The 21,037-nt window shown below is 39.3% G+C and overlaps 1 protein-coding gene across 5 annotated transcripts in view; it reads left to right on the forward strand.

The window, feature by feature from the left end:
- Positions 1–21,037, forward strand: part of si:dkey-178k16.1 (band 4.1-like protein 1) — an 89,903-nt gene that overhangs the window by 58,854 nt on the left and 10,012 nt on the right. For 2 of the 5 annotated variants that reach the window (XM_041799515.1, XM_041799521.1), the window contains 7 exons: positions 543–718; positions 4,408–4,664; positions 8,542–8,580; positions 12,620–12,649; positions 14,518–14,673; positions 17,138–17,188; positions 20,346–20,753. In XM_041799515.1, coding sequence (XP_041655449.1) covers positions 543–718; positions 4,408–4,664; positions 8,542–8,580; positions 12,620–12,649; positions 14,518–14,673; positions 17,138–17,188; positions 20,346–20,753 — 1,117 coding nt within the window. Of the gene's footprint in view, positions 1–542; positions 719–4,407; positions 4,665–8,541; positions 8,581–12,619; positions 12,650–14,514; positions 14,674–17,137; positions 17,189–20,345; positions 20,754–21,037 lie in introns of all 5 variants that reach the window. The other 3 variants (XM_041799516.1, XM_041799517.1, XM_041799520.1) reach the window with 3 other exon arrangements.

The raw sequence follows: 21,037 nt of genomic DNA on the forward strand, positions 1-21,037 counted from the left end.
CTTCTCCCCCAATTGCTCAGTTTGGCCGGGTGACCAGCTCTTGGACGAGTCTTTTGTGTCAAACCTCTTCCATTTTTGAATTATGGATGCCACTGTGTGTTTTGGAACCTTCAATGCAGCAGTAGCCTTCCACAGATCTGTGCCTTGCAACAATCCTGTCTCTGAGCTCTGCAGGCAGTTCTTTTGACCTCATGTCTTGTTTTTTTTTCTTGGGTCTGAATACTTTCAGTACTTAATACTCTTTAAGCAAACCTGTGTCCTGCTGGCAGTGCTCAAAATTATTAAAATGTTATACTGCAAAATTAAAGCTTTTCTTTCACTTAAATTTGTCACAAAATTACGCCTCCTATAGGACACATCAGGCAGAGCTGAGTCGTCAGGAGTCAAGTTGTTTTAAACAAAATCACATTAAAATTTTAGTACCTTAGGGTCTAATGGAATAAAGATTTTCCTCTTCTTCTAAATTGCAGTATCAGTGAAATGATTTCACAAAATGCAGTCTGAGTTTTTGCTGTGGGTTAACAGTCTGAACCTTCCTGCAGGTTGGTCTCCCCAGAGCCGCCTCCCAAGGGCTTCCTGGTGATTGGCTCCAAGTTCCGCTACAGCGGGCGGACACAAGCCCAGACTAGACAGGCCAGCGCTTTGATTGACAGGCCTGCTCCACAGTTTGAACGGTCTGTTAGCAAGAGGTACATGCTGCCCAGAAGTATTGATGGAGGTAAGAAGCCCAGACTGTTCCTTTGTTTACACCTAGGGTCACTTCTATTATGTTGGATTAGGTTCCTGGGGAATAACTTGGCTGACTTGGAAGGTTTGAAAAATGGACTGATGGGGGAATTAAGAAAATGCATAAAAGCATTCATCCATCTAAAATTCTGAAAATAGATCTGCAGCATAGCTTATTCAAGTGTAATGGGTTAATCATACTTTATTGGTGATTCTAATGTGAAAGTGCCTTAAACCACCACCACTGGATTGAGAAAGAAGCTTGGAAGAATGGAAATGATTAAGGAAATAACCCTGTCATTATGTTATTTATTACCACAGCTAACATTTTCTTAATGTCTCTGTAGGCTGTTTCTAGACTTAAGTTTTATTGAATACAGCATGATGTTCTCTTAAACCATACTTCCATTTACACTCAAAAAGGGTAAAAACTATGTTGTTCAATGAACATGGTATGAGAAGAACAGAAAACTTTTACAAACAGGTGCATAAAAGAGAATAGATCTTTCAAAATTACAGCCAAACTTCTGCACATTTGTGAATTGCACAAAAAATTGTCAACATTTCACCACAGAAATATTGCCAATTTATTTTTGCAATTGAGATGTTGTGCAATAGTTTGCTTTTTGCAAAAATCAGAGAATGACTTAGCACCGGGCTCCTTAACCTTCTTTTCTGGTTGTCATGGTATAAATTTAAATTGGGGGGTTTGAATTTAATCAGCTTTTTTACAAGTATGATAACAAAGTTTAAAATTCTGCTATAATTACAACCCTAGTCACCTCTTAAGGACTTGAGCTTGAAAAAATCTTGGCTGTACCAGCCCAAACACTAACCCTTGGCTTCAAAAATGTAACTCCTCATTCCAAAATGGTCTACTATATGTACTAGTGCATCACAAAAAATATATTAGGATGAAAAGCTTCATTTATTCTAGATTGATCTGATATACAGTGAAATATTTTGAGACTTTTTTGTTATAACTTTGATGATTATGGCCTACGGCTTAAAAAATATAAAATCCACTGTCTCAAAATATTAGAATCTCACAGAAATGTCAACCTTCTGGAAAATGATATTCATTTATCACTCAGTATTTTTGCATGAATTACTGCATCTGTGCAACATGCGACTGGAGACAGTCATTCCGTGACACTGCTGGGGTTTAATGACACCCAGGTTGCTCTGATAGCAGCCTTCAGCTTGTCTGTATTGTTGAGTCTGGTGTCTCTCACCCTCATCTTGACATTTCTCTAGATTCTCTAAGGGGTTCAGGACAGACCAGTGAGCTGGTCAGTCAAGCACACTAACACCATGTCCAGCAAAAAAGTTTCTGGTAGTTTTGGCAACACTGTCCTGCCAAGTCCTGCTGAAAAAGGAAATCAGTATCTCCATAGAGCTTATCAGCAGATTGAGGAGTAACGTTTTATAAAATCTCCTGGTAGATGACTGAAAGCATTGACTCTGGACTTAATAAAGCCCAGTGAACCAATTGCAGCAGATGACATGGCATCCTAAACCATCACTGACTGTGAAAATTGAAAACACTGGACTTCAAGCACCATGGATTCCGTGCCTCTCAGATCTTCCTCCAGACTCTGGGGCCTTTATTAACAAATGAAATGACAAAATGACTCTCATCTTAAAGAAAAGGACTTTGGACTAGAGCTGGGTGATATGGTTAAAATTGATATCCCAATATTTTTTTCACTGTATCCTGATACATGATATATGTATACACAATTTTTTAAAATGGCCTCTCAGCAGCTGTATTTAATTTGGCCCCAAATGACACTAGTTTGGTGATAAAAATAGACTGTTCTGTTGGATTTTTAATAGATTTGTTTGCATAAAGGGTAAAAATCAATATAAAGTCAAATTTAGCAGTTTTATTTTAAAAAGAATTTCATTCAGTCTTTTACTAATAAATCAAAAATACATAAATCATGAAATACTGAGTATTTTACAGTGTATGGAAAGTCCTGAAATGTTTTCTGTCTTATGTTCACTATTGCTGATTATAAAATGATTATTTTCCTCATTAAGGGTGAAGCAAACCTACACAAAACTCACCAATCCTGCATGCAGCCAAAGGCCAAAACCCTGCAGTCTAGTCCACCATTCAGGCTCACAGCTGTGATTATATTAGTCCGTTATCTGTGCTGATGAACGCTGGACTAGTTTCTGACAAGTTCATAACATGAGAGCGTCTTTAGACCTTATTCAAGAAACTCTCCTGTGTGATCATGAGGGGAAAAAAGCTTGTCTGAGGCGGAAACACTTTAACTCCTTGTTGTTTGTGTTTTGAACTGTTACGCTGAGATAAGGCTTTGTAGTTGTGGAGAAGTGGATCACATTTGTCCGCTGCTGGGCCGTCTTCTCTCTGACATGTATGACTCTGGCAGGGAGTTTTCAGCAAAATGTTTGCACCCAGGCAAATCTTTATGAGATTTTTAAATCCTGGCTTTTCAACAACACGAGGCTCACGTCTTAGCGGCGTGTTGGGTTACTGCTGCCGTTATCTCAGAGTCATCTTGTGGCGTATTTTAACGAATACCGCGTGAGTTCGACCTCTTCCTTTTCAAAGTTGAATGCCTGCTCAATGCTGCAGATCCAGCGCTGTTTCTCGTTGTCCATCTCAAAACGCAGCTAACTCACTGCTAACTCACCACGCCGCTCTGTTTACCTTCCCTCTCCCTTGCTTCTCTCTCCGCTGATACAAAACGCACGTGCGGATTAGTTTTCTGGATGGGAGAGATGTGTTCAGGGACAATGGAGAAGCGAAACTCCAGCGAGAAATGCACGCTGACGGCTCAAAACTTCACCATAATTTATACTAGATGTTCGCGATATAGTCATTTTATACATTTGCATGGAAAAAGCCACGAAACATCGAGTATACTCGATATATCGCCCAGCCCTACTTTGGACCACTGAGCAATGGCCCAGTCCTTTTTCTCTTTTTCTTTTTTTTTTTCCTCTCCCTAGCCCAGGTGAGAAGTTTATGACGTCTCCAGTTCAGGAATGGCTTGACACTAAGTAAGCAACACTTGTAGCCCATTTCCTGGACCCATCTGTGTGTGGTGACCCTTGATCCACTGACTCCAGCCTCAGTTCAGTCTTTGTGGAGCTCCCCTTAGTTCTTGAACCTGCTTTGTTTGACAACCCTCTGAGGGCTGAGCTGTTACTTGTGCACTTTGTCTTACCACACTTTTCCCTTCCAGCCAACTTTACATGAATATGTTTTGATACAGCCTCAGAGAACAGCCTGCCCTTTCAACAATGACCCTCTGTGGCTTACCCTCTTTATCAAGGGTGTCAGTGATTGTCTTCTTAACAACTGCCAAGTCAGCAGTCTTCCCCATGATTGTGGTTGTGTGTACAAAACCAGAGTGATAGAATAAAGACTCAGGAAACCTTTGCATATTGAACTTTTGCATAATATTCTAATATTTTGAAATGGTGGATTTTTTATTTTTGAGAACTGTAATCATCAAGATTTACAAAAAAATTGAAAACTTTGTTGGAGACAAATCTATAACACATGGAAGGTTCTCTTTTTGAATTAAACACAGCAAAATTGAACTTTTATTTTTTTTCATACAGGAAATACTCAAAGAAGCACCAATCCTGTTATACTGACCAAACCGTCTGCCCTGTGTCATGTCTTTGCTTCCCCAGCCTCAGCTCTGGGTGATAGCATGGACCAGCTCTCCCAGAGGAGCTCCAGTGAACGCACACAGTTCATGTCCAGAGAAGACCTGGACCAAGAAGGCAGCCTGGACTTGGATCATGACCAGTACCACTATCAGGATCAAGAGCAGGACCAGTACACAGACCAGGAGCTGGAGATGAATGAATATCAGGAACCAGAACCAATTCAGAAGCCTCCTCGTGGGGCCCACATCCAAACACCAACCAGGACTATGGAGATGAAGGTATTTTAGAACACTTGGTTCTACTTCATGTCGTGTATTCATGTAAACCTCACAAAGTGCACGTAAACTGAACATTACCATTAAAATACAAGGTGGGAAGTTATGTTAGGTTTAAATACAAATAGAATTTGATGATTTGCAAAACATTGAAAATCTATATTTAATTAAAAAACATCACGAAGACAACAAATCAAAGAATCAAAAAATGAGAAATGTTATTGGCTCTTAATACGGTAAAAGACACACCTGAAAAAGTATCTTAAGGTTTTCTTATATTCATGGTCTAGACTTGAATATGCCAGTAGATGTTCACAACAGCTGCTATCTGAAGGCCAGCTGTCACTCACAGCTGCAGTGCCAGTGAGAGATAGTGTTTGTTTGGAGCAAAAAGAGGCTTAAAACTAAGATATTTGACAACTGAGCTGCAGTTATGATGCCAATTTTAAGGTAACTGTTATCAATTCAACATTGTATCCATATAGGATTGCTATCTAAAACTGTGGAACTGCTGGACAATCTGCACCAGCTGTCTGTTTTGTGAACACATGCTCTGCAGGTCTAGATATCCTCTTCCTCTGTTAAATCTCTCCTAAAAGGCGTGGGAATCATGGGTGAAACCTTACTTCACATGGACTTGGCTTCTCTTGGACGCGTTTCTTAGTACACAGTCATGTTACTAACATATGTTCAGGTAATCTTATGAATTGTAAGAGTGCATTTCAAACATTTTCTAGTCTTTTTTGCCACTGCCTCCTTTCTTTTGAATCATGTTCACGTAAGAGTCAGAATGTGCCTATATTTTTCCCAGCTTCAACATTTGGCATGTTGTCTGTGCTATTTTTAATCAAACCAAGGGCTGCATTGTTCTGCCCCTTGTTACATTTAGTTTTTACTTTTATTTTCCACTCTGCCCTAATGTTTAAGAAATAGGGTTGTACAATAACACATACAGTCTCTGAACATAAAAGGTGTTGATTTGGAGCAAGTGAATGAAATTAAGCTTCTTGGTGTAACCACAGATGAACAGCTAAATTGGTCCCATCATATTAGCAGTATTTTAACTAAAATGGGAAGAGCTCTGTCCAGCATTCGAAGGTGTGCATATTTTATGACAGATACTACAGTCAGACAAGTTATTCAGTCATTAGTGTTGTCTAATCTTGATTTTTGTTCTGTCATCTGGTCGTGTGCATTTAGGAAAGACCTGCACAAACTCCAACTGCACAACAAAATAAAGCTGCTCATTTAGCACTTCACTGTTCTTTTAGGACGAGCACCGATAGTATGCATGAAGCTCTGTCCTGGCTAAAAGTTGAGGATAGACTATCCATGAATCTCTTAGTCTTTTTTCATTGCATAATCACTACAACAAAGCCAAAAAGCCTTTATAGCAGGATCTCATACATCAATAGCTTACACAGCTTTACCACAAGGCAGGTCACACACCGTCATGTTGTTGTTCCCATTTCAAGAACCTGTGCTATGCAGAAAACCGTTATGTACAGGGCTTCTACTCTGCGGAACAAATTACCATGCACTTTGAAAAGATCTAACACCAAAATGCACTTTAAAAATGAACTTAGGAAATATATTTGTATAAAATGAACATGAACTCTAAAAATAGGTGATTCTCCACTGATTGTTGCCTGTCTATTTCTATAGTTTTTTTTATGTCATAAACAAATGTCATTAACTAACTGTTGAATGGAAAGTATTACCATTCTTACATAGGAAAAGATCATATGTACTTCACCGTTTTCTCTGTTTTCCTTGTATTGAATCTACTGTAGTAGGTAATGTCGCTGCAAGTGTCGATATTAGCTCCCGAGTGGGTTGTGGGTTTTGACTGTGGGAGACCATGGCTGCATGAGAACTAAATGTCGGATTCATTTTGAATAGCTTCTGTAATGTTGATTTTGACATATATGTAATGTTGATTTTGACGGACCCCAGGAAGACTAGTTGCTACCCTGTAGCACCTAATGGGGATCCTTTTAACAAATAAACAAAAATAAACAAACAAAATACAGTACCTATGAAAAATATTCATCCCTTGGATTTTTTTCCCTTTTATTAATTTGAGAAATCAAGCATGGTCAATATAATTTGGCATTTTTTGCAAAAAGAACTCTTTCATGTCAAAGTGAAACCAAATTTCTACAAAGTAAAGTCAATTGAATGAAAAATACTGAATATAAAATAAGTGACTGCATAAATATTCACCCCTTTTAAGTGACTAACATACAGTAATCCAACAGAGGTCCAGTCATTTGGTGCTTGTAGTCTCACTATTAGTGAAATGGGGATCACCTGATTGCAGTGTGTCTCAAGTGATTGTGGTATAAAGACATCTATGTCTGGAAGGTCCGGTCCCTGGTTAATCGGTATTCCTGGCTACCATTACATCACATAGACAAAAGAACACTCCAAGCAACTCCCAGAAAAGGTTATTGGAAAGTATTAGTCAGGAGATGGATACAAAAAAAATCCAAGGCACTGAACATATAGAGTTCAGTAAAATCCATCATTAAGCAATAGAAGGAATATGGCACATGTGTAAATCTGCCTAGATTAGGTCGTCCTCACAAACTGAATGATGGTGCAAGGAGGAGACTAGTGAAAGAGGCCATCAAGACACCTATGACTACTCTGAGGAGTTACAAGCTTCAGCAGCTGAGATGGGAGAGACTCTGCATACAACAACTATTTCCCAGGTTCTTCATCAGTCAAAGCTTTATGAAAGAGTGGCAAAGAGAAAACCCCTGCTGAAGAAAACCCATATTAAATCTTGACTAGAGTTCGCCAAAAGGCATGGTGGAGACTCCATTGTCAAATGAAAGAAAGTCCTTTTGTCCAGTGAGACCAAAATGGTGCCTTTTGGCCATCAGACAAGACACTATGTTTGGCGGACACCAAAAATTGTACATCAGCACAAACACGCCATCCTCACTGTGAAGCATGGTGGTGGCAGCGTCATGTTGCAGGGATGCTTTTGTGCAGCCAGCTCTGGAAGGCTTGTAGAGGGTAAAATGAATGTGACAAAATAAAGGAATATCCTGGAGGACAATCTTATTCAGTCTGTAAAAAAAATATGGCTTGGGAGAAGATTCTAGCAAGACAATGACCCGAAGCAAACAGAGAAAGCTACACAGAACTGGTTTAAAGACAAAAAGGTAGATGTTCTGGAGTTGCCCAGTCAAAGTGGAAGCCTGATTGAGACCTATCCACATAGACTCAGTGCTGTGATTGTGGCCAAAGGTGCATCTACTAATTACTGACTTGAAGGGTTGCATATTTATGCAGTCACTTATTTTACATGACATATTTTTTATTTAACTGACATTACTTTGTAGAAACCAGTTTTCACTTTGACATGAAAGAGTTTTTTCTGTCAAAAAGCTAAATAATATTGACAAGGATTTATTTATAAAATCAGTAAAAGGTCAAACTGTCCAAGGTGGTGAATTGTTTTAAATGTACTTTACAAAAGCTGTTGAGTCAACTATTTTGAACAAACACCCAGCTGCTGCTGCCACCCAGTTGGCAAAATCCCCCATAAACTTCAGCCTAACACGCCTCATCCTCCTTTCACATCCTTTTCATTTACAACTGTAATCACCATTCTTATTAAATCTCTATTTGGCCTAATTTCCTAATTTCTGCTCCTTCCTTAACTTCTGAGGCTTTGCACTGTTAAAATTCCTTCACAGCATCTGACAATCTAGACAACTGAGCTGCTTATGTTATTGCTTTGACCCAGCACATTGCCTCTAACAGTTCTTCTCTTGTCCCTGCTGCTGTATGTTGTTAACACGCTGTGCTGACCTCTGCCCTCTCCCTCTCTGACCTCTCTGTCACCCGCCGTTCTCTCCTGCAGGCTGAGGAGGCAGGCTCGCCCATAGAATCAAAGCCAGAGGTATTTTGGCCTTGGCCCTCAGTGTCTGTCTGTGTGGTTAAGGTTGTTGTTGGTCATGCTCTGATGCTGTCTGTTTGTTTCTTTTTTGATTGTTTGTCTCTGAAGGGAATGTTTCTGTTTTCATGCCATGATTTCCTAGTTTCCACTGAGTCTGATTCATGGAAACTGCATGAAAGGATCTTCAGATGAATAGACACCAAATGTTTTATTTTCATTTAGTCAGGCTCTTTAGGTGCTTTTTTTTGCTTTAGCCACTCTAAATAGATTTGGTAGAAATTGATATTAGATTTTCATTAGGTGCTTAAGAGTGATCCGAGCAGTTCAACTGTAGTGGAAAACACTCTCTCAGTGTTTTACTTTGAAGTAGGGATGTAACGATACCATGCAATCAATTTAAAAAAGATACATAAATGCAGACCTGCCACGGCCCCTGAAAGAAGCAGGAAATGGGCCCTCCAAAGATATTGTTTAGTTCTATCAAGGCATGCACGTTGGATTAGTTTCGCAAATTAGTATTAGCCCTCTGGCTAACCTAAACCTTCTTGACCTGGCTGAACCTCTGAGAAAAAGTTAGTTGCAGGTCCTAACATGGCTACACATAGGCCGACATTACTGACCTTACAGTTAGGTTCAGTAGGCCAAAATTCAACAAAACTATCACAAAAAAATTTGTTTTCAGAAGAGATTGTTTTGCTTATACTTTAATAAATAATGATGACTTTTTATGTTTATCATTGCCTATATTTAAAATGGACTGTCAATGTTAAGCTCCATAGCCCCCTCCATTTACCTTCTTTCTCCTCTTATGGATGGTCTTGCATATATGTACAATTTAAATTGATAAAGATATAAATAATAATAACATTCTTTTAGCTCTGCCTGTTTCAAAATGGAAGTATAGACAGGGTGTGAACGGATCCCAGACAAGGCCAAATCAGTGTGCAAATATTGCAAGGGATTGATGAGATACACAAATAGCACATCCAGCATGATGCAAGGCATGAAATAGTGCCACGCTGCGCACCAGCTCATAAAAAGAGAAAGTGGATTTGAGACCGTTTGCCGAAACAAGAGCAAGAGACAACGAGACTGCATGAAATGCTCTTTGAAGCAGCGGTGTAGCCAGACTTTTTTGACTAGGGTCACCCAGCAGTAGCAGTGACTTATGCAGGGCAGACATGAAGTGTGTGGGCTCTCATACTAATCTAGCAGAGCAGATGGATTTGCCAGACTCCACTCCATCAGACAAAACCACCTCGCAAAGCTGTAAAGATGCAACAATAGGCCTATTAAAATTCCATATCACAATCATGACCTGAAATATCATGGTTATCAGTATTATCACTGTAAAAACGTATCTAATGTGTATTGAAAAGGTACTATGTTGATAATGTTGTCAAAATGTTTACTTTGATACTTTTTTGATACCACATGCTTTAAATGACCCACTTTCCATTATTTTTTACCTTTGATAGGACAGAAAAGTACCAAAGTTAACAACAAAACAGATATGTAAGTCATATTTTCAGTCCAAAGCATCTAATCAATCTGAGTCCTAATTGATCCCACTAATAATACTCTTCTGTTGTTTAGTGAAAAGACAATGACAATCTGTTTTTAACAGAAGTATCAGATAGAAAGTTAAAGTTAAAAAACTGAATTTCTGTTTTCTAAAAGTGTTATTTGAACGCATCATGACATTTTATTAAGGCTACATCATATTAATCGTATTTTCTTACTGTCCTTGAACACATCATAATATAACCATCAGCGGCTTATTTACTGGACTGTCTGAGCAGAAGAGGAGCTGCTAAAGCCAGGGAGTTCATACTACTCCAACAGCCTGGGTTTGATTGACGTTTTCTTTGGTCAAGCCGACGGTCATAGGTAGGCTACTGCATTTTGGTTTAATTGGATTCATATTGCTGATGTGTTTTGAGCTTATAAATTCCTTGGCCTTCGGCCAGAACGCTCTTAGTTCTGCTTGTCTGTCTGTGTCTCTGCTCTGAACTCTGACAGTCACAGCGATTGGGACAGCCCATCCCCCTGACATGTTTTACTTCTCAGGTCACCTGTCTACGTTTTTCCATACACCCCAGTCAACAACCCTACATAGCCTGCTGTCTGGATATATTTACCGATTTTAAAGCACACTTATCACATATACTTATGACTATAATAAAATATGAATGGAATGATAACCATTTGGAATTTTTTTCATGGTTATCATTTATAACCATTTCATCTGTACAAAGCTTCGATTTACAACGTTTGTGCCAGGCAGAAAAACAGTTTGGACCAATCAGCATCATTAGAGGAGAACGAGCTACAGTTGCTACAGTTGGTGTTTAGTTGTACTGGGAGCTGATGTATACAATGGCTGCTACCGCTGTAGCTCTTATTTCAGATGTAGCTGTAGTTTAGCATCAGTTTTAGCAGAAGTGGATCACACTTCTTGATAAAATAAAGAGCAAAGAACAGCATTCAAAGAGTTGTCATAAAGTGAGCAATGGCTGCATGTGGAGTTACTCGCTCAGATGTAATCACAGGGGCAGTTCTATTAGAACTGGATGATATTAAGGGATATGCCCTTGGTTTTAATGATTGGGACAGACAACAAAAGATGGCTCTTATTTAAACAAGTTAAAACAAACAGAAAATTCATATGAATACCTATATTGGATGACAATTAATCCTCAAGGGCGTAGTGTTAATACTATTAATTTACTGCTCCCCATACCATGCTGGCGTCTCCCTGGCCTAGAATGCAAATATCAAATATGTTTGAAATTTATGATTCTCACTTGGACAGCCTCCAAAAGAATACCCTTAACAACCAATGAAAATAAGCGGACTGGGCAGCATCACCAGCCAGATGTTGAGTAATTTTATGGCTCACAAATATGAGAACAGGATTTCACCCTCATTCTTTGCCTTTTTTTTTTTTTTTTTTTTTTTTGCAACTATAACACATACCAGGACAGTCAGCCGAGGATTTCAGTCATCCTCCGTGTTTCTTGTTCTGTTAAAGTCAAAATTCCAGTCTTATAATGCTGCTAATGCTAGTTTTCTTGTTTTCTTTGTTATTTTTCATTGAATAAAAGGAAATATTAAGCATACCTAGCTAATTAAAAGAGAATGCCTAAAGAGGGACATTTATTTATAAATAACTTCAAACTTATGTTTTTGAAAGTATTGACTATTGTTATAAAATTATGGTTTAAAGGTGTTGTTACATCCCTATTTTACAGTCAGCACATAAGCATGAATGTACAACAGAGTCCCTATGTGATATTAACAGGATTGATAGTTATTAGCAGAATAAACAGAAGGCCCTAAAGTACTGTGAATGATTTAGTGAATGAATGGTTCCCATGTTGACAAATCTCCTGGCACTAAAGCTCCAAAGCTGAGATGTGTAAACTCTCACTGTTATATTTAATTAATATTTCATTTTGTTTTTATCTTTAGAAACAGCTTCATAATGCTGTGTTGTTTGTTGTGCAGATTTACTAATTCTGTCTTTGTTTATTTACATGGTGAAGGCTGTAGCAGTGTGTGTAGTCTTGTATTATCCCTGTGCAGGTATGTGTGTTAGTGTGATTAAGTACTGAAGGAAATATTGACACAGCATTAGTTACGGAGGCGTCTGTTCATTTGTGGTTTTGTAATGTGCTCTCACCAAATGTTTGGATGAAGAAGAATGGGAATAATCGCCCTCTCCAAGCACTTATCTTCAGTCAATACTAGACTGCATTAATTATCAATTGGCTGACTCAGAGATGGATTGTCCCTGTCTTCTTGGCAGAACATTAAATGGCTTAACAGTCTTTGAAGGCTTTAAAGCCGCAGTGTTTCTGTCTGTCTGTCTGTGTGGCCGCTTGCCTTCTGGACTCACCTGCAGCTCTTTACCTCTTTGTCTCTGCACGCCTCCGCTCCACCCCTCCCTGCCCTAATCCTCAACCTCTTGCTTTGCTCTAAATAACCCTTCACTTCATGTCACTTGGCCCACCTCGGGCTCCTTCATCTGTCGGACAAGGATGTGGCCATCCCACGGCCCAAACAGGAGGTACTGCTTGTCCTCTCTTCTTGGCATGTGATGTGTGTGATGCTCATCAGGTGTGCTGTAATTTCTTGCCTTTTACTTCCTGATATAAAGCAGTAAGCAAAAACAGTTATGGGCAATACATTAAAACAGTGACTGTTTTTAAGAAAACTCATTTGATGCACTTCTGTCTGAAATGCAGTATTTTGCATGTCTCATTAAAGGTCTTTCTGTTATCTTTGTATCAATTAATCAACATGTAAAAATGTGATCAGTTATAATGTTTAAGATGAATAATCTTACATTGATGATTATGATTTTATGTTCTATGTGTAACTTTTAAATGACATAGTATGTGATATATTATTTCTTTATGTCTTAGGTAGCCATAGGGACATATGTTACCCTATCAAAAAAAAAGACAGACACAACATCTAAAAAATATCCTTGCAACACAGTTAAAATCTTATTGGCAGATTTTAGAGCAAAACAAATCTACTCTTTGAACATTTCCCCTTATCCTTTGGCCAGACCGATAAACATGGTTTCCTAGTGTTATTATAGATATTTTTAATTTAAAACATATAATTTTGAAATATCTTTTAAAATTTTAACAAGAAATGTCTACTTTTTAATTGTAACCACACTGCTCCATGTACCATCGCAGCTGCATCTTAATCATTAGTCCTAAACCGATGTTAAAATGATTAATTATTATACTTAAAATCCCAGAACTGAAGATATAACCTCAATTTGTGCATTCACATTCTAAATGTTTCTCTATATTCCTCATGCATTTAGTACTGCAGCTCTGTTGATTTTAGACTTGCATGTGTTTCATAATTTGCTCTGAGTTTTCAAAATATAGAGACCTGCTGATGGCAGACTTGAGAGGGTCTGGCAGCAGACCCTACATTTCTGATGACCACACTCACAGACTGCTTATCTGAGAGCCTGTATATAAAAGAAAACAAGGGCTGTACTTTGCTGGTACTACATATTTCAAAAACAAAACAAAATAAACAAAATGTGGCAGTATTGTTCATGAAATAACCACATAGCAAACATTAAAGAATAAGAAATATTGAATATATAAAACAGAGGAAAAGGTCAGAGCTCTTACCCGGGATAAAATGATGTATAGAAGCAGTTATATGAACTGTTGCACTCTGTAGCTTCATTAGCTTTAGCCAAAGTTAACATAGCTAACATAGCTACCCTATCTATGTAATTAATGGAGTCCCAGTAGTGATTACTGTACAACAGATAGCATCTGAAACACATAGAAACACATATAAATACATCTAAAAACATCTAAACACTTTGAACAAGGGCATGATAGAAAAACTCCATCCCTTATATTTGAAAGGTAGGGGGCTGAGCTTAGTGCAGTTGACTCTCTATAGAGCCAACTAACTCCAAAACTGAAGGCCATTTAACTAAGAGTGGACTTAGAATTACACTTTGGGGTTTAATATCAACTCTGTAATGTTTAGCACTGAGATTTTAACACCGGGGTTGCTGAGTGAAGCACATGGTGTGAGATATGACAAACAAATTTAAGGAAGCACCATCCTGTCAGTGTGAACACAGAGCTGAGAGTAACAAACCTTTTACATCACTCTTTTTTGAGGATGTCATTACTCTGAAATAAATTTAAATAGACTGTAAGTGATCTTAGTAATACTAATATTGCATCATAAATTAAGCCTTAAAAATACAGAACACACCCTGTTATCCTGTTTGATAAATCTCCAGGTCAAACTTTAGTTTCAATCCTGATCTAGTTCCAGTGTATTCATGACTGTCAGTAGTATGGAATGTGCTTTAGATTCAGCTCTAGGATTCGCAATCATACTGTGTCCCTAATGTGACCTCTCCTGTCTAAGCAGCAGTTCCTGGATAAGCCTGAAGATGTTCTGCAAAAGCACCAGGCCAGCATCAATGAGCTGAAGAGAGCTCTGAGGCAGCCTAACAGCAAGATGGCTCAGAGGGAGAAACGCCTCTCCTCCAATACTCCTCCAGGAGGAACCCCTGAGCGCAAACCGGTAAGAACCAGATCTTATTCCAAGTTTAAAAAATCCAATGTATTACATTTAGTTTCCAATGTATTTGGACGATTTTGTATGAATTCTGCATCATTCAGCCCTTTTTTATCCTGTCCTCTCTTCAAAATGTTTGATTTCTCTAAGCCCAAATTGAAATCAGAACATCTTGAAATATTTCAGAGTTTGTCAATCAAATGCTATTTGCTGTTTTCCTTACATAAACATGTACGGTTAAAAGAGGAGTATGAATAACAACTTTAGGGGTGTAGTGTATCTAGTTAGGCTAATGCAACTGTCTACTCTATGTCAACATAGGCGACCGGTGATGCATATGATGGATCGCTGGATATTTACTGTAACAAGGAAAAAAAGACATCCCCTGTCAGTAAGGACACAGTCTCTGTGATGCCAAGGACACACTTTACAACAACAGCACTAAAAGATGCCGAAACTAACGGGCATCATCATCATCCCCATTCTGTAGTAGCAAGAGATGTCATTCAGGAAAACGGATATGGATCACCGTCTGACAAAGAGAGGAGTGCAGCAATTTACAGAGATGTAAGGCAGAGTCAGTTTGAGAAGAACATCCATCGGGAAAGACCAAAGAACTTTGAGACTCCCATGTTTGGTGATTCTCTCCTTAAGGCCAAAGGGGGGAGAAGTGAGAGTGACATGAGGCATTGTGAAACTTTGAAAATGAAAGACCCCAGTCCAACCGGAGCAAAAGATACCAACAAAACGGAAAACTCGCAATCAGAAGTCACCAAAATCATTCCTCTAAAGCCACAGAGATCAAAGAAGTCTTTGAACAAAGACAACAAAGGTGTTGCACACCCTCAGACTCAGAGCTGGTCTGACAGGGGTGTCTTTGGTGCAACTGGGGACGTACAGATGACAGATTCAAAAAGCAGCTCCTATGAGGCAGGAAGGAGAGTGGATGATTATACTGTACTGCAATCTGCCACAGATGTTGTCAAAGAAAACACAGGGGCCACCAAATCCCGGAGCGTAGTTGCGGTGTCACATCCTCAGCAAACTCAGCAATACCATCACATAAAGAAGGAGTTGATGGGACAGCAGGAGCTCAGAGACAGCATGTGTGCAGCAGGACCTAGTCAGTGGACAGATCATTTTCAAAACAATTCAGACTTTAAAGAAAATCTTCCCTCAGGCTCCAGACTCCCAACAGCTCCCCCTCGAAGTCTTCCTCTGAAAACGCAGTGGAGCAGAGACAGACAGAGCAACATGGACAGCAGCCACATCCACTACCGGACGTCCGGCCAAGAAACAGCCAACAAGAGGAAGCAAGCGGTAAAACATCAGCCCCTCCTAACCTGTTTGTCCATCATCGGAAATTCAAACATTGCATGAGCTTCAGGCGATGTCGTACAAATCTTGTTTTTACCATCTAAAAACAAAAAAATCACACACATTCTTCAGAACTCATGTATGAGAAAGCAAAAGTTCACCTTCTTCCTCCGCATCGCATCATTGGCCCAGAGATCTTTTTGCTTTCCGTTGTTCCCCCTCTTCACAGCGCTTGACATCTGCTTGGCCATCTCAGAACGCTGCGGGCCTTTAAGCAAAGTTCCTAATGCTTTTAAGCTTCAGGCGTCCCCCTTTTTATCCCACCTTAACTTGTCACGTTAACACCTGGTCTCTCCTTCCAACATCCTCACAGGATTAAGGTGGCTGCTGTTGCAAGGAGCGCAAGACCTTTTCCACCATTTTCCTTTGAAACCTCTTCTTCACATAATTTCTGTCTTTTTTCTAAATGTCTGAGAAGGGCATTTGGGCCAAATGTTCCGCCTTGGCACCTCTGTAGCAGCAATAGAAAATGAAAAAGGCGATGAGATCTAATCACAGGCTGCAGAGCTGCCAAACCTCTTCAGGGCTCAGGCATTCATATGCTGCTTCAACAAATATGAATGCCTCTTTCCTGCAAGGGATTCTGAAAATCAAACCTCCCAGTGCATGGCATCACCATTGCACTTGCAATCATTTTTAATTATGTCAGCCTCTGAGATACACACTACTGTATGTGCATGCTTCTGACACTAGCCTTAAGCTTTACAGTATCTGGGAATTCTCATGTGTATTTATCCAGCGAGTTAAACATAAGCCCTGGAGTTGGAGCCCTGAAATTGTAAACACTTAATACGTTTAGTGTTTACATTTCAGATATAATTAAGCAGCTAGCTCCACCCAGTACAAAAGCAATTAGTTTTAAAGCTGTAAGTAAAGAATATTGGTTTCACTAAATGCTTTCATAAGCAGTGTCACAGCAATTCAATGACATAAAACTCTCTGATTTTCTAATTGAAATACACAGCTGGAATATAAAAATGTATCCTGATTTGTGGTTCTGCTAATTCTATCTCTAAATCTATCTATATCTAATTCTGTGAATTGGAAGATTATGTTAGTTTTGTACTAATATTAATGTTTTGTTATTCTATAGGAGACACCTCCCACGCCTGCTATTCATGAGGAGCCTCTCAACGAAGCCTCAGTGAGTCATCTCTCCTCTCTGCCAAATTCCCATTTGTTTGAAATCAGTATGCAATCTTAGTTATCCAACACATTTGTCTTCAAGATGTTCTCATTTGTGTGTATCTGTTCATAGAAAAATGGGGAAAGTGTCTAACAAATACAGAACTGACTTGATCAAGTTTACCACCACTTAAGACCATATGACACAGAAATAACACCAGCATTGATGTGTTTTATCGTAGCTCAGTCAGATACTTACGTGTACAGCTGCACAAAAATGTGTAAGTGTTCACTACCTCTTTAAAAAAATTGTTGGAAAATCAGTTTTATCATTTTTTAATCAGTTATCATCACATTTAACTTTTGATTTATAGGCTTTGCTCCAGCTGAATTCTGCATTAATTACATCAACTGCAATTAAAGACTAAATTGTCAACATTGGCTTTGCAAATCTCTAAGTTTTGTGATTTCAGAGTGTAAGTGTGAAAATTGCATTTTTATGGGACCAGGCAGGTTTCTCTAGCCCAGTGGTTTCCAACCTTTTCCAACTTCGGGCCCACTTTTAAGTCTCAAAAATGTTTGCGGCCCACCTCCGACCCCATAAATATGGAGGCCATATAATGCGTTCTCAGAGCACTTTTTTTATTGAAGATTGAACATAAAGGACTGAACTGAATACAGGAGAAACATGTTTGAAGCTCCACAGTCGCTAACACAGCATCTGTAACATGTTACAACATCTTCAGTATTACAGTTTTCAAGGAGCTGTCCACACAATAACCTCTAACAACAAAAGTTCCTATCTCTCATTTGCTTGTCACATCTTGAAGGAAAAAAAAACAAAATAATTAAAAGAATATTTGAACATTTTTAATATCCTTTAAAACGTAACTGAGTTTTAACATTTAAAACACTATTCTGTATATTTTTATTTTCATAGAATTACATTACCCCTCCCCCGCAAAAATCATTCTATTATGGAAATGATTTGGTGGCCCACTTGCAATACGTACATGGCCCACCAGGGAGCTGCAGCCCACAGCTTGGGAATCACTGCTCTAGCCACAAAACAAACAAACAAAAGAAGACTGTCATGACTGTTTTGACCTGGCCACTACAATCTTACCTGGACATCTTACCTTGAAAATAAAGCTTCGAGCTGCTTGGTAGGTGCCAGTTGTATGCAGTTAGTTATGCCACACTCGGCTCTGGGGGTCTCTGGCTTCAAGCTATGTGTTAACATGTTGCCTGTTCAGGTGTAAAGATCTGAAGTGGGGTGTACAGCAGTGGACAGTTGTTTCTGACCATGGCACAGTTTGTCACTGTCACATTCCTGCCCTTTTGTTCAACAAATCTCTCCACGCATCTGAAGATATCCTTATTTGAACCGCTCTGACGTTTCTTCTGCCTCGGAGTCCTCCATGGATTCCAGCTGATGTGTCAGTCACCTGAATCAATAAGTGTCAAATGAGCAAGAATTAAAAGGGATGCATGATTTGTTTTCTCTGTGGTCCCGTTTTACAGGTAGTAGGAGGATTTACAGTAGCACCAGTTAGCATTTTACACTAACAGTAACGGGATCACTACGCTAGCAGCAGTACTGCACTACACTACTGCATTACAGAAAAATGTAATGTGATTATAGAAATGCATCAGTTTGTACCACATTACACCACAATGCTCATATTGCACAAAATGCACAGAAAAAAGTAAAATTATAACAAAGATAAATCATGATGAGAAAAGATCAAATACAGTAAGATCAAATATTAAAAGGTAAAGGCTAGAGAAGAGGACACCATGATGTTATTACACAGTCTTTTCAGCCTAAGGAAACATTATTCAGAATTTTAACTTTTTAAACTGGTTCAGCTATTTGGGTACTCTGTGTTGTTGTACCAAATTGTAAAAGTTCATATTCAGAATGGAGGATGTGAGAAAGATCAGACAGTACTCTGGTTACCTGGTGCAGGCTGCTCATAAATACAAGTTTTCAGTCCTCCCTACTCTCCACCAGACGAGCAAGCTGAGATTAATCGAATGGAAAGATTACATACCGCACTGACATCTTTTACCTAATGATGATCTCTGAAACAGCCTGATAAAACAAAATCATGACATTCTGGTCTAAACCAAACAGTCTGGCTTGATTAACAGGAAAACAAATCATCAGCATGGATTGCCCAGCTGAACAGGTTAAAGCAAGCGCTCCGATACCTGTTGGAGCTGACCTGGTTGATTCTTCATCATGGATTAACAGCAGGGTATGCTCTCCATCTGACCAAGGGTCTAGCACCATCTCCTCAGTTTTCTTAGCATTTATAATGAGATGGTTATCACTGCACCATTGAATAAAGACCGCACTTTATTAAAAATGGATTATGCCCACTTACTTTTCAGTCTCCATTAGAGTGCACCCACTTCTAAATCCCCTCTCCTACAATGGCAAAGGCAGCAAAAAAATAATCTGAGTACACTAGTGCACTGCTTTGTTATGTGTTACCCCAGCTCTGCTATAAGTTAAAGCATAGTTTACTCAAAATTCATATAGTTGACTCAGGCTATAGCAGGTGGTCCACTGGTGATCCTAAAATCTGCTCTTTTGTTTGTGAATTTCACAATAATCCTTACTCCTGTAAGCAGAGGAGTTAGGTTATAATATCCAAACACTAAAAGCACATGTTAAGTTGAGCTAAATATGCATAATGGTCTGACTTTGCTGGATGGGCTGCTTATAAGAATGTCGGGGAGAATGTAAGAGTGTACCCACTTCTCCAGGCCCCACTAAACCACTGCTGATAACAGTACTTGACTCAAGGCTATTCGAACAGGTGCTGTGATGCAGGGAGCAGGGTGGGTGCTGGGTAATGAGAAGCAAGATGAGTCTCCTCATAACAACAAACAGTTATCAGTTAACTGAGCAACCACAGCAGGTCCTGATAATTAGACCCTGGAAATAGAGATGTTGTCCAGGATCTTCTGTAAAGGAATAATTCTAATAATGTTAAAGCTTTTATTTTTAATAGTATTCTCTAAAATGAGCCTTAATTTTTCTCATCTACAGTAATAGAAGAATTCAAACTACATTTGTTTTTCTTTGTTGCTTACATTCCTTGATTAAACTAAATATGATATGGTGTAGAAATTTATATTTAATACTCTGCATTCTTTCACAGAGGGAACCATGGGAGAGACGCCTTGGCTCCGTCTCAGAGGACGACCAGGACCATGAGATCCTGTACCTGAAAGAGACCCATCTGGGCATCGAGCGCAAATGTTCCAGCATCACAGTCAGCTCCACTTCCAGCCTTGAAGCAGAAGTGGATTTCACCGTTCTCACAGACCTGCACACGGGCATGGAGGAGTTCTCAAGGGGTATGACCGAGCTGGGAGACAGAGATCTCTCACCTGATGGGGGTCTGTGCTTCGGTATTGACCTGCTTCAGCAGCAACAGCAGGGAGCTTCTGAGCCACCTCCTCCACTAGTGTCAGCCCCTCTGTCTAGGGGAGCCAGCAGCAGCCCCCCAGCCAAACTCATCCAGGCTGAAGAAGTGCGGCCAGAGGTGAAACGACCTGATGGGCAGGTAATGTGGGACAGAATTTTCCATTTTAAGTTTGTATAAAAGACTTGCAAGCTTCTTTAGTTTGCATATTTCAAGCAGGTTACAAGGCATGCTATTTTTAGGCATCTAAAATATGCTTGTGCAAGTGTTTTTTTTATCTGCAGCTACACTTTTTTATAACTAGAAGCACATGGGATATACATAAAAGAAAATAACACATGCAAATGTTTTGCAGAAACAACACAAGAAAATCCCACTGTGATATTACCATCCAAGTTATCATCTGAGTGTGAGGACAGGTCGCC

This window comes from Cheilinus undulatus, linkage group 11, assembly GCF_018320785.1.
Source record: "Cheilinus undulatus linkage group 11, ASM1832078v1, whole genome shotgun sequence".
NCBI classification, from domain to species: domain Eukaryota; kingdom Metazoa; phylum Chordata; class Actinopteri; order Labriformes; family Labridae; genus Cheilinus; species Cheilinus undulatus.